Source organism: Pan paniscus, chromosome 19 (genome assembly GCF_029289425.2).
Source record: "Pan paniscus chromosome 19, NHGRI_mPanPan1-v2.0_pri, whole genome shotgun sequence".
In the NCBI taxonomy this organism is placed as follows: domain Eukaryota; kingdom Metazoa; phylum Chordata; class Mammalia; order Primates; family Hominidae; genus Pan; species Pan paniscus.
The window spans coordinates 58,244,090-58,259,483 of NC_073268.2; the positions used below are offsets into that span (position 1 = coordinate 58,244,090).

General features: G+C 47.8%; 2 protein-coding genes across 10 annotated transcripts in view; one reads left to right on the plus strand and one right to left on the minus strand.

The window, feature by feature from the left end:
- The window catches only part of CDRT4 (CMT1A duplicated region transcript 4), a 126,530-nt gene that overhangs the window by 53,397 nt on the left and 57,739 nt on the right, over positions 1 to 15,394 (plus strand). The window contains exon 2 of one of the 9 annotated variants that reach the window (XM_008972520.6): positions 6,162 to 6,298. The exons of 7 other annotated variants lie outside the window; for them this stretch is intronic. The gene's annotated coding sequence lies outside the window, so the exon portion shown is untranslated. One more of the 9 variants, XM_034942350.3, reaches the window with a different exon arrangement.
- LOC134729452 (peptidyl-prolyl cis-trans isomerase A-like) lies at positions 2,150 to 2,413 on the minus strand. The gene has a single exon (XM_063598721.1). It carries the CDS (start codon positions 2,411 to 2,413, stop codon positions 2,150 to 2,152), a length of 264 nt encoding a protein of 87 aa, XP_063454791.1.

Here is a 15,394-nt window from a genome sequence, read left to right on the forward strand (position 1 = left end):
CCTCCAGGTCCTTCTGACTGGTTGGTTGGTGCCAGGCGCCTCCCTCTGTTAGAGGTTGTGCTTATTACTCTGGTTGGAGAACAACCCTGGGAGCTGATATAGCAAGAAAACCTCCCTGAAACCAGATCAGAGAATGACAGACAGGCGCTGTGGGCCAGGACTTTGGCCACCAAATCTTTAAAATTGTGCCCTTCCACATTTTCTCATGCATCCTCAGTTAATGCATATTTATTTACTAATGTAAACAGCTATTACTGTGCCTTCATGTAAATCTAAAACATACCCCAAAATAGAAGTTAAAAAATGAGATAAATAAAAACTGAAGTCAGAACATTTTCTGTCCCCAGTGCAGTGACTCATCGGGGTCTTTCCCCCTGGCAAGTGCCCCTAGTTTACCAGGGTGCTGTCTAGACACTGGAGAGGCTGGGGCTGCAGTGAAGTTACTCTTCACGTTAGAGGCATGAGGAACACAGGGAAGGAAATAGCGATAAGAGACAAGACCAAGAAGTAGATCCAGAAATACCCAGAAGTATTTTTAAACATTACAACCATACCTTGGCCCATGCTCGTTTGTAAGCTATTAGTGGGTCATTTTCCTGGTCCCAGAGCAGTACTGCACAACGTAAATGCGTGACTCAGTAAGGTGGTGGAGCTTTGGGTATGGTGAGAAGCACCAGCGAAGCCACAGGGAGGGGAGCAAAGGCATGTGAGTCCTAAGGGAAGAGCGACTGGAAGTTGGGACTCCCCAGTCCCCTGAGGAACAGGAGGGGTGCTCCTGGCCAGGTGGGAGCAGGGTGTGTGAGCATCTGCAGGACCTGAGCGGGATGCTGCCTACCTTGGCCCATTTTGGCCGGGCAGTTACATGGGGTCTGGGTAGAAAGCCTCATCCTATGATTTCTCTCTATTCCTTCCAGAGGGCTTTGGGGACAGGACAAAGACCACAGAAGCCCAGCTCTGTTTTTCCTTCCTTTCTCATCTCCAGTGAGGGGCAGGTGGGGTGGCTGTTAGAGGGAGGTGGGCAAGAGAATCAGAGTACCCCAGGGTCAGGTGGAGGTCATGGAGCCAGTCCTCACCAACTGAGAGATGCCTTCAGCCCAGCAGAGGAGTACCTCCTAGGGATGCAGTCAGTCCATGGGACGCGTATGCAGCTTGGCCTCTGGGTTGATCTGACTGAATGGTCAGACCACACGTATTTACAAAGGTCCTGAGCCTGCCTATATCAAGAGATGATTCTCCTTGCCTGGCTAGTAACTAACACTTAATAAACATTACAATATGGCAGTCACTATGCTAACACTTTCACCTACTCATTCATTTACTCCTTGCATGAACTCGAAAGGAGTGGTACTATTTTTATCCCCACTTTACAGATAAAATGGAGGCATAAGAGGATATAGACTTTCTTTTTTTTGTTATTTAGTTTTTTCTTTTCTTTTTTTTGAGATGGAGTCTTGCTCTGTCACCCAGGCTGGAGTGCAGTGGCGCCATCTCGGCTCACTGCAAGCTCCGCCTTCTGGGTTCACGCCATTCTCCTGCATCAGCCTCCCAAATAGCTGGGACTACAGGCACCCGCCACCAGACCCGGCTAATTTTTTTGTATTTTTAGTAGAGATGGGGTTTCACCGTGTTAGCCAGGATGGTCTCGATCTCCTGACCTCGTGATCTGCCCGCCTCGGCCTCCCAAAGTGCTGGGATTATAGGCGTGAGCCACCGCGCCCGGCCTATTTAGTTTTTATTTCATATTCATAAACTTAACTCTACAATCCAGCTAGGCATGGAAGGGAACAAGGAAAACATGGAACCCAAAGGGAACTGCAGCAAGAACACAAAGATGACAGGATAGTGTGAGCAAATGGGGTGGAGGGTGCTCTCTCTGAGCTACAGAAGGAATGGTCCAGTGGTTAAGATAAAGCATAAGTGAAACTTATTAGAGTTGTCCAGTCAGCAATGGTGATCTTCTTGCTGGTCTTGCCATTCCTGGACCGAAAGCGCTCCATGGGCTCCACAATATTCATGCCTTCTCTCACCTTGCCAGAGACCACCTGCTTCCCATTCAACCACGCTGTCTTGGCAGTGCAGATGAAAAATTAGGAACCGTTTGTATAGGGTCCCACATTTGCCATGGACAAGATGCCAGGACCTGTATGCTTCAGGGTGAAGTCCTCGACATCAAATTTCTCCCCGTAGAGGCACCAGTGCCATTATGGCATGTGAAGTCACCGCCCTGACACATAAACTCTGGAATAATTCTGTGAAAGCAGGAACCCTTATAACCAAATCCTTTCTCTTCAGTGCTTAGAGCACGAAAGTTTTCTGCCGTCTTTGGAATCTTGTTTGCAAACAGCTCAAAGGAGATGCGGCCCAAGGGCTCCCCGTTGATGGCGATGTTGAAGAACATCATGGGGTTGACCATGGCTGATAGTTGTTCTAGTGGGTTCTTGGTCTCACTGACTTCAAGAATGAAGCCGCGGACCCTCGCGGTGAGTGTTACAGCTCTTAAGGTGGCGCGTCTGGAGTTTGTTCCTTCTGATGTTCGGATGTGTTCGGAGTTTCTTCCTTCTGGTGGGTTCGTGGTCTCGCTGGCTCAGGAGTGAAGCTGCAGACCTTCGCGGTGAGTGTTACAGCTCATAAAAGCAGCGTGGACCCAAAGAGTGAGCAGTAGCAAGATTTACTGCAAAGAGCAAAAGAACAAAGCTTCCACAGTGTGGAAGGGGACCCGAGCGGGTTACCACTGCTGGCTCCCACAGCCTTCTTTTATTCTCTTATCTGGCCCCACCCACATCCTGCTGATTGGTAGAGCCCAGTGGCCTGTTTTGTCAGGGTGCTGACTGGTGCGTTTACAATCCCTGAGCTAGACATAAAGGTTCTCCAAGGCCCCACCAGAGCAGCTAGATACAGAGTGTCGATTGGTGCACTCACAAACCTTGAGCTAAACACAGGGTGCTGATTGGTGTATTAACAATCCCTGAGCTAGACATAAGGGTTCTCCAAGGCCCACCAGAGCAGCTAGATACAGAGTGTCGACTGGTGCACTCACAAACCCTGAGCTAGACACAGGGTGCTGATTGGTGTATTTACAATCCCTGAGCTAGACATAAAGGTTCTCCAAGGCCCCACCAGAGCAGCTAGATACAGAGTGTCGATTGGTGCACTCACAAACCTTGAGCTAAACACAGGGTGCTGATTGGTGTATTTACAATCCCTGAGCTAGACATAAAGACTCTCCACGTCCCCATCAGACTCAGGAGCCCAGCTGGCTTCACCTAGTGGATCCCGCACCGGGGCTGCAGGTGGAGCTGCCTGCCAGTCCTGCGCCGTGTGCTCACACTCCTCAGCCCTTGGGTGGTCGATGGAACTGGGTGCCGTGGAGCAGGGGGTGGCGCTCGTTGGGGAGGCTCGGGCCGCACAGGAGCCCATGGAGCGGGTGGGAGGCTCAGGCATGGCGGGCTGCAGGTCCCGAGCCCTGCCCTGCAGGAAGGCAGCTAAGGCTCGGTGAGAAATCGAGCACAGTGCCGGTGGGCTGGCACTGCTGGGGGACCCAGTACACCCTTCGCAGCCGCTGGCCCGGGTGCTCATTGCCCGGGGCCAGCAGGGCTGGCCGGCTGCTCCGAGTGCGGTGCCCGCCAAGCCCACGCCCACCCGGAACTCCAGCTGGCCCGCAAGCGCCCTACGCAGCCCCGGTTCCCGCTCGCGCCTCTCCCTCCACACCCTGCAAGCTGAGGGAGTGGGCTCCAGCCTTGGCCAGCCCAGAAAGGGGCTCCCACAGTGCAGTGGTGGGCTGAAGGGCTCCTCAAGTGCCGCCAAAGTGGGAGCCCTGGCAGAGGAGGTTCCGAGAGCAAGCGAGGGCTCTGAGGACTGCCAGCACGCTGTCACCTCTCAATAGTATGGGGCTCCCGGCGGCGGTGGTATCTGCAAAAGCCAAGACTTTCTTGAGTTATACAGGAAGGAAGCAACAGTGCTGGGATTTGAACCCAGGAATGTCTCGATCTAGAATCTGTGCTCTAAGCCAGTAGGCGTCACTGCCTGAGACTGGTGGGAGAATTGACATGCGCTCCACAGCCTTGTAGGTCCACCAACAAACTCCCAGCCCACCCACAGGCTCATCAGCATCACCTTGGATCAAAGATTTCCATGAATATTGGAAAGACATATAGTCCAGATTTTTTCTAAACACTGACATGCAGGGTTTTTTTTTGTTGTTGTTGTTTTGTTTTGCCTCCTTTGTTTTGCTGGATAGGTTTGCTTTAAATATTAAAGGAATAAAATGTCTAGGACTATAGCTCCATGGCTGCCTTCATTACCACTACCTCTTCAGTGTTGAGAACACACATGCATTGAATGTGTAATCAGTATATAACTGCAGGTCTGTGTGGCCTGGGCTGTGCATGATGCTGACTCAAATAAACAGCAGTTTTATTGGACCCTCTCCTTCTTCCAGAAGATCAATGGAAAGTACCTACCAAGTTTTGGTCCCTCAAGAAGCCCCTGAAGGTCAGAGGGAGGGGAGGAAGATACCTTCTTGATGCACCTGAAATCACCTTATAAACCTCATCCTCCGTGGAGCACAGTGGCTCACACCTGTAATCTCAGCACTTTGGGAGGCTGAGGAGAGAGGATCATTTGAGGCTAGGGGTTTGAGACCAAGCTGGGTCAAATAGTGAGACCTTGTCTCTACAAAAAAATTTTAAAAATGTGTTGGGCATGGTGGTGCGTGCCTGTAGTCCCAGCTTGAGCCCAGGAAATTGTGGCTTCAGTGAGCTGTGATCGCCCCACTGCACTCTAGCCTGGGCTAAAGCACAAGACCCTGTCTCTTAAAAAAAAAATTGTCTTTATTAAAATGATTCTCAGTATCCTTCATGCTACTGCAGCTGATTTCCAAAGCTGCCTCATCTTCCGCGCTCTCAACTCTTAATAAACCCATCCAAAGCGCAGCTCTTCTCTTCCAGCAACTCCTTGTTTTTATGTTCATATCCAAGTAAATCTTAGCCTTGTCCAGAAGCAAAAGCCCCATGACCACGACTTCAATTCTGCCTCTCTTTTCTGGCCACTGCCTCTGTGTCACCAAACCCCAGGGACAAATTGGCAAAGACAAAGGTGGCTCTGAGAGGAAAAGAGAGGGAGAAAGGGTGTGAAACCCCACACATAATAGTCTTGTTCCTGTTGAAAATGCAGGAATATAAAGCCCAGTACCAGAGCTTCCCATTATTCAGGCCTAGGCTCCTGGTTCCTGGGCTGTCTAGTGGGTGAGGGCCCAGGGCCTGGAGGTGTTTCAGGATCCTCAGGCCTGATTTGGTGGACAGGACCATGTTCAGGGGAAAATGTGGGGATAGGGCTGCACGCTTGCTCTCAGGAGACTGGGCTCTTTTTTCTGAGTGTCCCTGAGAAACCATCCTTAGGTATTGGTACTTACTCACAGGGTTGTGCCTAGCTTCCTGGCTTTGGAACTTCATTCACTTCCTCCCACCCTTCCCAGCCCTTCCATTCCCCCTTCCAAAAGGCTGACACCCACTCCTCCTAGAACCCTACCATAACTCACCATCCTACAAGAGCTTCCTTCTGTTTGGGATAGAACTTCGGTGGCCTGCATGCTAGCCATGAAGCCTTACGATGGCCTTTTCCTAACCATAACAACCACTTATTTCCACTTCATTTACTTTACATTTCCCTCTCCTCATTAGATTTCAGCAAACCATATACTTATAAGTCAACTTGCACAGAATCTCCTGCTAGCTTATTTTGGTGAACACAAAACTGAATGCAAAAATCCCTATCCTTCAAAGAATTTGACATTCTAATGTCAGCAATTTTTCGACATTCTAATGCCAGCAATTTTTTTTGAAAGTTGAACTAGAACATAATAAGGCAACAAAACGAGACTAAGAGGGTTCTGCACCGTGTTCCAACAATCTTCAATCCCCTTCACTGTTCATGTCTAAGCACTGAGGCGTTCTAAAGCAGGTCACCTTTTGCCTCAAGGACTTTTCTTGAAATATCATGGTCTTGCTCTGTCTCCCAGGCTGGAGTGCAGTGGCGTGGTCACAGCTCACTGCAGCTTCGACTTCCTGGGCTGAAGCGATCCTCCCATCTCGGCCTGTCAAGTAGCTGGAACCACAGGCGCGCCACTACACCTGGCTAATTTATTTTTATTTTATTTTTTGTAGAGACAGGGTCTCGCCACATTGCCCAGACTGGTCTGAAACTCTTGGGCTCAAGAGATCCTCCCGCTTCCGCCTTCCAAAGCGCTGGGATAACAGGCGTGAGCCGCTGCCCGGGCCATCCCTCGAGGAAGTTTCATCAGGTAGACATTAATTCTTTCACGAGGATCACGGATCGAGCTCTTTACTGGAAACCTGCGCCCCGCCTTAGTTCTCCACCTCTTCGTGCGGCTCCAGGCAACTGCCAACAGATGGCGCCCGCCCGCCTATTTCTCTCCTTGCGGCTTTGGGCCTGGAGGGGAGGTGGGGAGAGTCCCAATAGCACAGGAACTGGTGAGCCCGGGCCAAAATTTCATCTGGCATTTGGAATGCATTAAAAACAACCCACAAATCTGAAGCTCCTCGCAGGAGAGAGAGAGAGAGAGACAGACAGACAGAGAGAGAGAAAGAGAGAAGAGGAGAAAGGAGAGAAGAGAGGAGAGAGGGAGGGAAGAGAGTGACAGAGAAGGAGAGAAAGAGACGGGAGAGAGAGAGGAGAGAGAGAGAGGAGAGAAAGAAAGAACGAACGAACAGGGAACTTGTAAAACTAAGGGGAAAAGGGCAGAAGAGAGGCAGCAGCGTGGTCCCTGCAAGCGTCCGCTTTCCTGGCCAAGCAGCCCCCAGCACGCCTGCTCTGTGGGGCAGGGCCATGCGGCCCCGAGGAAGGATGCGGTGAGCCAGAGGGTTCCAGACAAAGGAGGGGATCCCCAAGGCTCTGGGCCAGCCAGTCCCTCTTTTACTGGCACCACGGTCCCTCCTAGGCGGGGACGAAGAGGGAAGGGGTGGAGGCCTCCACCTTCTCCTCTGCGTGTGGCTGCGTCCCTTTACAGAATGACAGGCCCTTACTTCCGAGGGCGGGGACTAATGTGTAAGGCTTAACAGATCCAATTCCAGAAATTATCTGTGTTTTTTTCAATCACCGTCTTGTGCCCCCCCCACCCCCCATTTAATTTCGTCTTTTATCTTTTTCTGGGCCTTCGTAATGAAAAGTGGTTTTAAAGGTTGACCAGTTTTATTACTTAGTGCCTAACAGGCTGAGTGATTACACCGTTAAAGGAGGTCACAGCGGGAAGGACATGGAGAGAGATGGGGGGGGGGGGGCGCGATGAGGCCTCTGAGCTCCCTCCCGGGCTGTGCCTCAGTGGTGACCCTTCTCAGGCCTGGGGAGTGAGGTCTGGTTCCCTCTCCTCCCCTTGGAGCCACAGGGCACCTTCGTGACTAAGGAGGGAGAGGATCTGGCCTTGTGCAGCTCTGCCCATTGAGAGGTAACACCTGTTCTCCAGCTGGGTGGCAGCTCCCTGAATCAGGCCAGTTTGTACTTTTTCACCTAACTCACATGATTTCCACTTCAGTCGCACTACCGCTGGCTGCCCCATTGTGGACAGCTTCATTAACCTCCGTTGCTCCTAAAGGCAGTCTTTTGATGGAAATGAGTGGCGGAAAAGGCTGAGAGCAACCAGGCCAGGCTCAGCCCACTTACTGCAGTTAGCCTCTCTGTTATGCCTCACTTTCCCCAAGGACTCTCTGAGGAGTGGCCATTAGTCCTACAGCTCCTGAGTGCATATTGTGGCCAGTCCCACAAATGTGAAGTTCTCTTCTTTCCTCCGTGAGTCGTTGGGTGAAACAGAACTCTTGTTAATAGCTCACCAAGTCAGTTAAAGATTGGGAAGGTGGGCATTGTGAATTTGGGATTAAATAATGTCCAGGTGGTTAGAATGGACTTCAAGAGAAATAGAGAGGAAAAGGATCTAGTGGTCATAGTGAATCCCAAGTTGAAATGAGTCAACGGGAAGGGACAGTGATGAACAGGAAGGGACAGTGGGAAAACCCTGACAGAAATGCTTTAGCTACATCCTGTACCTTCCCACTTTTATTAGAAGATGCTTGATTTTTGTTCTAAGAAGGGAAATATGTATTCTAGGTTCAACAAGTTATAAATTCCTTAAGGGCAGACATCTTTTGCATCTCTCACAAGGTTTAAAAATTAATAATTGTGGCCAGGCGCAGTGACTCACACCTGTAATCCCAGCATTTTGGGGGGCCGAGGTGGGCAGATCATGAGGTCAGGATTCCGAGACCAGCCTGGCCAACATGGCGAAACCCCGTCTACTAAAAATACAAAAATTAGCCTGGCGTGGTGGCGCATGCGTGTAATCCCAGCTACTCAGGAGGCTGAGGCAGGAGAATTGCTTGAACCTAGGAGGCGGAGGTTGCAGTGAGCTGAGATCACGCCATTGCACTCCAGCTCTGGGCGACAGAGCAAGACTCTGTCTCAGGGGAAAAAAAAAAAAAAAAGAGTTTACAAGACATTTTCACACATGATAAATTTTCAGCAAATTCTTAGTGAAAGAATGAATAAGTAAATTATAGAATTAAAGTGATCTCACAAGTTCAAAGAGGTCAAATAGGAAGTCTACCATAATAATAAGCATATATTGCATGGCCTGAATTGTCAACCTTCCATTGCTGAGATCACTCACTTCTCCTCTTTATTTGCTTTCCATGTAACCACCTCTCCTTGGCTTATGTAATTTTTCTCTCCCCCTGATGAGGCAGAGTGAAGTGTTAATAGCTGGGATTTGGAGTCAGGCAAGTCCTAGGTTCGAATCCCAGTTGCTTCAGTGATCTTGACCAAATTGCTTATGTTCTGTTCTTTGTGCAGCAGTTCTGTGTCTATACAATGGTGGAGGGAGTGGGCTCTCCTGGGACAGCTATAAGGGTTAAGTAGGATGTGGAGGTGATAGAGCCTTGCAAAGTGTTCCAGGGTGGGCTGGTCATATTTTATAATATGCGGCACAGCTTAACACTTTCTGCCCATTACTTCCAATACAAATTGGTTAAAACAGGTGGTAACATGGTGGGTTGATATGTGAGACAGTTTTTAAAAAATCAGAATGGGCTGGGTGTGGTGGCTCACACCTGTAATCCCAGCACTTTGGGAGGCCTAGAGGCAGATCACGAGGTCAGGAGTTCAAGACCAGCCTCCTAACCAATATGGTGAAACCCTGTCTCTACTAAAAATACAAAAATTAGCCGACTGTGGTGGCATACACCTGTAGTCCCAGCTACTTGGGAGGCTGAAGCAGGAGAATCGCTTGAACCCAGGAGGTTGAAGTTGCAGTGAGCCAAGATCGTGCCACTGCACTCCAGCCTGGGCGACAGAGCGAGATTCCACTTCAAAAAAAAAAAAAAAAAATCAGAATAGAAGCAGAGAAGGCATGCAGCTCCTTCTTTCCTGGAGCTGGGGCAATAGCCCAGGCTGGATCCCTGAACAAAATGTGGGCTCCGATCCTCAGAGGTTTTTCTCAGAAGGAGAGTTAATAGCCACCAGAGCAGGGAAGGTCTGTGATAGGGTTAGGGTGGCCTCTGTGATGTTCACAAGCATCCTGGCATGTGGCAGAGACCGGCTTTTCATTTGTTAAAGGAGACTCCTGGGGCACCTGCATCTCTGAGGGCACATTACAACCCCACATATCCTAGAGGAAGATTTGTCATCCAGCCACCTGGAAAAAAGACTCAGCAGTGTTGAAGACACACAGAACTACCCAGAATTTCTTTGGGGGCTTGAGTCATCACATTTCTGAGCTACTTTTATGGTGGGGAAACTGAGGCACTGAGTGATTTGCTGGAGGTCAAAGTTATGGCAGGAGCAACACAAGAACGCATGATCTGACCGAGTCTGTTTTCTTGCCCATGGGCAGACTCTGATCACATTAAAAGGGGAGCCAGAACCGAGGTTGTTCACCCACTGGCTTAGAATATGATGCGGTGACAGTGGGGACAGTACCCTGGAGACACCCACTGAGAGTTTTTCTACCTGGGTAAATTAGGTCCGTTTGGCGTGAAGAGGACAGGTGGACTCCTTAGAAGGTGGCCCAAGGGGCTAGGGCATCAGAAGGGCCAGAGTGAGCCTGGAGGACCCAGCACACCACAGGGGCTGTTGCAGTGCTGGTGACACTCGGAACCTGTTGCCAGGGCAGGCGAGTAGCTGAGCTTGTCCTGGGATGAAATAGTCATGAGCTCTGGGAGCAGTTGGGATGTGGGCAGGCCATGGCCACCTCTGTGGTGCTGACTTCTTCCCAGTTGTCATTGCAAGTTTAATCAAGGACAGGGACCAGCGTGCAAGGGGCTCCTCTGGGCATTGGGCACTACCTGGGCTCTGAGTCCTCCATGCTGCACTTGCTTCCTGAATGGCATGGCTGAGCTCCAATAGCCTGACTCTGCAAGCTCAGTTTTCTTCACTCCCACTTACCTTGTGCCCACCCTTCTATCCCTGTCTGACTCTGCTTTCCCTGTACAGCCCCACTCATGGCACCTACCCACCTCAGCCCCAGCCTGCTGCTCTTCTGTCCTGTCTTTACCTGGTGTGGAAAGCCTGCAGAGCTGGGAATTATCTCCCATTTTCCCTCTAGACTCAGCACAAGGTAGTGACGGACAGCACAGACTCTAGAGCCAGTGATGGACATCAAATTCCATATCTGACACTGTGTGATTTGGGGCAGGTTACTCAGTCTCCCTGGGCTTAAGTTCATTTCCTCATCTGGAAAATGGGGATACTAATAGCATCTACATCACTGAGTTTTTGCTGGATTAAATGAGTTAATGCGTGTAAACTGCTTAGTTGGTGCTGGACACAGGGTAAATTGTCAGTAATGCTAGCTATTATTAACATCTTCCCATCTAGCCCTAAATCTGGCTCTCCTCAGGAAGTCCTGCTCTGTGGGAGAGGAATAGGGGCTGACAGGGTCAGTCTATGCCTAATCTTCCAGGCTAATAGTTTCCAAATGGGAAACCTTGCAGGGTGCTCAAAAACTTTTCTGGGATATGGGGAGACTTGAATTTCTGTGTCAGAGTTTGCTGTGTATTGACTAAACCTCATTGCCTTTTCCTCCCAAGCATGAGCTAGACTACATTTCCCAGCCTCCGTTGCTGGGACCACATGACTGCCTTTGGACGAATGGAGTCAGGGCAGCCATGATGCCATAATGTTGCCCCTTCCAGGTCTAGGTCTTAAGTCCCCTTGCACCATGCAGGCCTCAAGTCTTCCTCTCTTTCTCCATTCTTTGGTTAAAAGAAGAGGATTCCAAGGCCTTAGAGGATGAAAGAGCCATGAGATGGAAAGATCCTGCATCCTCAAATGAATGCAAGGGGCCAACGCCCTCTCTACCAAACCCAACATGAGAAAGAAAGAAACTTTATTCTGTCAAGCCACTGAAATTTGGGAGATATATTTGTTATAGAGATTCACCTGTATCATGTCAACTTCTATTAAAATTTATTTTAAAAATATCATCTTTTAAAATTCCCTCTTTTGCTATGTTTCTCTCTCTCTCTCTCTATATATATATATACACACACACACACACATATATATATGTTTTTATATATAGAGGTTTCCAAATGTTTTGATCACATGTCATTAAAAAGTTTAATGCCCAAACTTTTTAATGACTTGTGATCAAAACATTTGGAAACCACTGCTCCAGACTATTGGAACCAACTTAATTCCTCACTCAGGGGCCAGTGCCCACCTGACTGAAGTCTCTTGTCCACTTACCTCTTTCCAATTACACTGTTATGTTTTATTTCCTTGCTGTGTCCTGCTGTCATATTGGAGAAAGTCAGTACTGGACAAACAAACAGCACCACCAGTTTTTTTTTGTTTTTTGTTTTTTTTTTAGAATGATAGCAATAGATAAAAGTGGTCTGCACTAGGAATTAGAAGACCAGAGTTTTATTTTCAATTCTAACTGACTTGGTAACAATGGGTGGGGCACACTGTCTTTGGGTGTCTGAGTCCTTATCTGCAGAATGAGGTCCCTAGACTGGATAATTTTGGAAACACTTCTCAGTTCTAAGGTTTGATGAGCTCTGTAGTTGATTTATGTGAGTGGGGTGTGTGTGTAATTTTGGGGTAAGCTTTAAAGGATGGCTTTAAAAATGATGGGAATTGTGTAGTTACGCCCTCTCCCCCTTGCCAGGAGAAGAAGACTTGCTTTGACTATAGCTATCACTTGTTGGGATTAACTTGCTGCTTTCTGGGAACTTGCATCTGTATGGAAATTTCAAGATAGAACTTGTCTGAAACTGCTTATTTTCTTCTATTGAAAAGGATCCACAGGCTTCTCAGAACTCCAGCTTCTTTTAACCACCTCCTCTTTCCAGTTCCTGCCTTCACCCTGGTTTCTGTAAAGGAACTTCTAGTGCTTCTGAAGACCCCAACGCTCAAATGATCTGTTCCAAGGAAACGTTCTAAATTACAGATGTTTGTTCTCGGTGCTCTCCAAATGTCTCTGAGGCCAAAGCACTTCTTGCATAGTCATTGAGCACGTGCTTGTATGGTAGTTAGAATGAAAGCCAAGGCAAAAATAGCTGTCCTCAGGTTTTGGTTTTTAATCGTCTGATGTTGGTGACTCCAGGGTAAGTATTTACACACTTGAGCTTTGTTTGCCCCATCTATAGAATAAAAATCCACATTTTATTTTCAGCCTCTACATTTCTGCACAAATTTAGTGTGTAGGGTGGGTGGGGGTTGGCTCCCATTTTCAAGCCTTGTAACTTGGCTTTGCAAGAAAGGAAGCTTTGTTTATTATAATCATTATAGTATTACTATCATTGCTAGAGACTAGAGTCTCAATCCTGAGGTTCAGTTTCACTTAATACCAGAAAGCACAGTCTTACCAATTGAGAACTCAGTCACTTCAAGAACTTTCTGTGTTTCTTTCTTAAATTTAAGTCTAGAATTCTTCCACCTCCCAGTGTCCTTCAGGAAAGGTATCTGAGTTCGGACACCCATTATCTAACAGTGGGGCAGGGGTGGAGTGGGGTAGTGGTGAGAGATGTCAGTCATAGGGATGTAATAGGTCTGCACTGGTACCCAGTGATGTGTCCTTATCCCTATCTGGTCTTGAGTCATGTGGTCCCCACTGTATCTGCTTTGGCATCCTGGCCTTCGCACATCAGGTCTGCTGGCTCTCAGCTCCATCCCTGCTCCCCTCTGTGCTACATGGGAGAACAAACATGTGGCTGCTCCCTAACCCTGAAGGGTGTGTGGGACTCTATGAAGTTACTTCAGGCTCAGAAGCCTGGATACCCCATGCAGGATTGTCTACTCCACTCTCCTGGTGGCTGGTCTCTTTCCCATTGTGGGGTTGAAATATTATCACTTGAGATTAGAAGCTTCTTATGGAGGAGAGAAAGATGAAGGGGAAGCAAAAGAGTTGTTAAAAGATAAACTCAGGCACATTAAAATGTTAACACCGTTATTTGAGCATTCAGCAGTTCATGAACTGGGCAGCACTGGATGACAGGTGTTTGGGTGCTACACAGCAGCGGCTTCAGGAGAACCTTTCATAAAGTGTTTAAGAAAGCAAGACAAAGAAAATATTTGATTGGTTAAAGTGGAGAGTCCCTAGATAGAGGTTAGTTGGCTGTTTCTGATTGGTTAGGCTTACATTTTGTTTTACTGCTTGCATTGAGTTGGGTTCTGATTTGCTTAAGTAGGAACCCAAGATGCTGCAGCTGCCTCAGCCTGATAGCCTCCCAATTAATTATTTTAACACAGTTAAGCTTTGTTAGAAGGCCTCCTGCCCCCTGCTCTCTCTCACAAGGTTAACTACAAAGCACGAGGTTAGGAGGTGGATAAGAGAGCCCCCAAATGGCAGCAAGCCCACCTCTGAACTCCATTCCCTCCCAGTGGGAATGTTGCTTTTGCCTTGAAAAATCCATCTTCAAAATATCAATGTGATATATCACCCACGTTAAGCTAACTTGAAATGGTAAAAATGGCCTTTCCTGACATAGCTTTCATCAAGAAAAAAAAATTAACTTGAGTTCTCCTTTCAAAACCCCAAGTAAGTACTTTTCCCTTTGAGTGACTGCATTCTTCTGAGTGGGAAAGGAGAATCGTGAACTTGGGCTCATTTCTTCGCAAGAGAAGTTTAAAAGATGAACTTTCAGTGACCACAATGTGACCATATTCCCAGTTTTCATGATTTATTTTGACAGTCAGTTGTTGGCCTAACCTCTGCTAATCAAGCAGGCTGTACCAATATCTAGCTTTTCATCATATGGAGGGCAAGATGCCTTCTGAGCTTCATGAATCAGAAAGTAATCATTATCTTAGCTACAACAACATCTCTTCTTCTACAGCATCAATTTTAAAAGAACAAAAAGTCTTCAAGCCCTTCATTTATCATTTTCCCTCCTCCTCTCCTCCACCCCCCCATCCCCTCCTCTGTCTCTCCTCATACAGCTGATTCATATTCTGTGTATTAGTGGTTGAGATCAGAGTTTCTCAACTTCAGCACCACTGACATTTTGGGTCAGAAAATTCTTTGTGGGGGTTGGCTTTTTCACTGTAGGATTTTAGCAGATTTCCTGGCTTTGACACACAGACACCAGTAGCACTCTCTTGTCCCTCTTCCTCCTCAGCTGTAACAATGAAAAATACTTCTAGATTTAGCCAAATGTCCCCTGGGGGGCAAAATTGACCCCTGTTGAGAAGCACTGGCTTAGACAAATTACAGATGAAAACATCTGCAGTCACTGTCAGTAGTAAGTGCTCTTATACGTGGTATTACTGATATTATAGTATCCAACAATATCATCTGATAAAGGAATTTGCCTATTAATAAATCAGAATAAAAGCCATCTGCTTTATGCTAAGCTCAACATTTATCATGGAGTCTCTTTTTCCAGCATCTTACAAACAGTGTGTACTGTTTTTGCTACTTGGGTATAATTTAGAAGATGTGTCTATATTTTGGTTTCTTCTCTTAGTGACCAAATTAATGAGCTTTTTTCTTGGTAAGTATTATTTTGCACTTGTTCTACAGAAAATTAATTGACTTCCCAGGGAGTGGTTTAATATAATTTCTTTCTTTTCTTTTCTTTTTTTTTTTTTTTTGGAGACGGAGTCTTGCTCTGTCGCCCAGGCTGGAGTGCAGTGGCGCAATCTCGGCTCACTGCAAGCTCCGCCTCCTGGGTTCACGCCATTCTCCTGCCTCAGCCTCCCGAGTAGCTGGGACTACAGGCGCCCACCACCACTCTGTATTTTTAGTAGAGATGGGGTTTCAACATGTTAGCCAGAATGGTCTCGATCTCCTGACCTCGTGATCCGCCCTCCTCAGCCTCCCAAAGTGCTGGGATTACAGGCGTGAGCGAGACTCTGTCTCCAGAAAAAAACAAAACAAAACAAA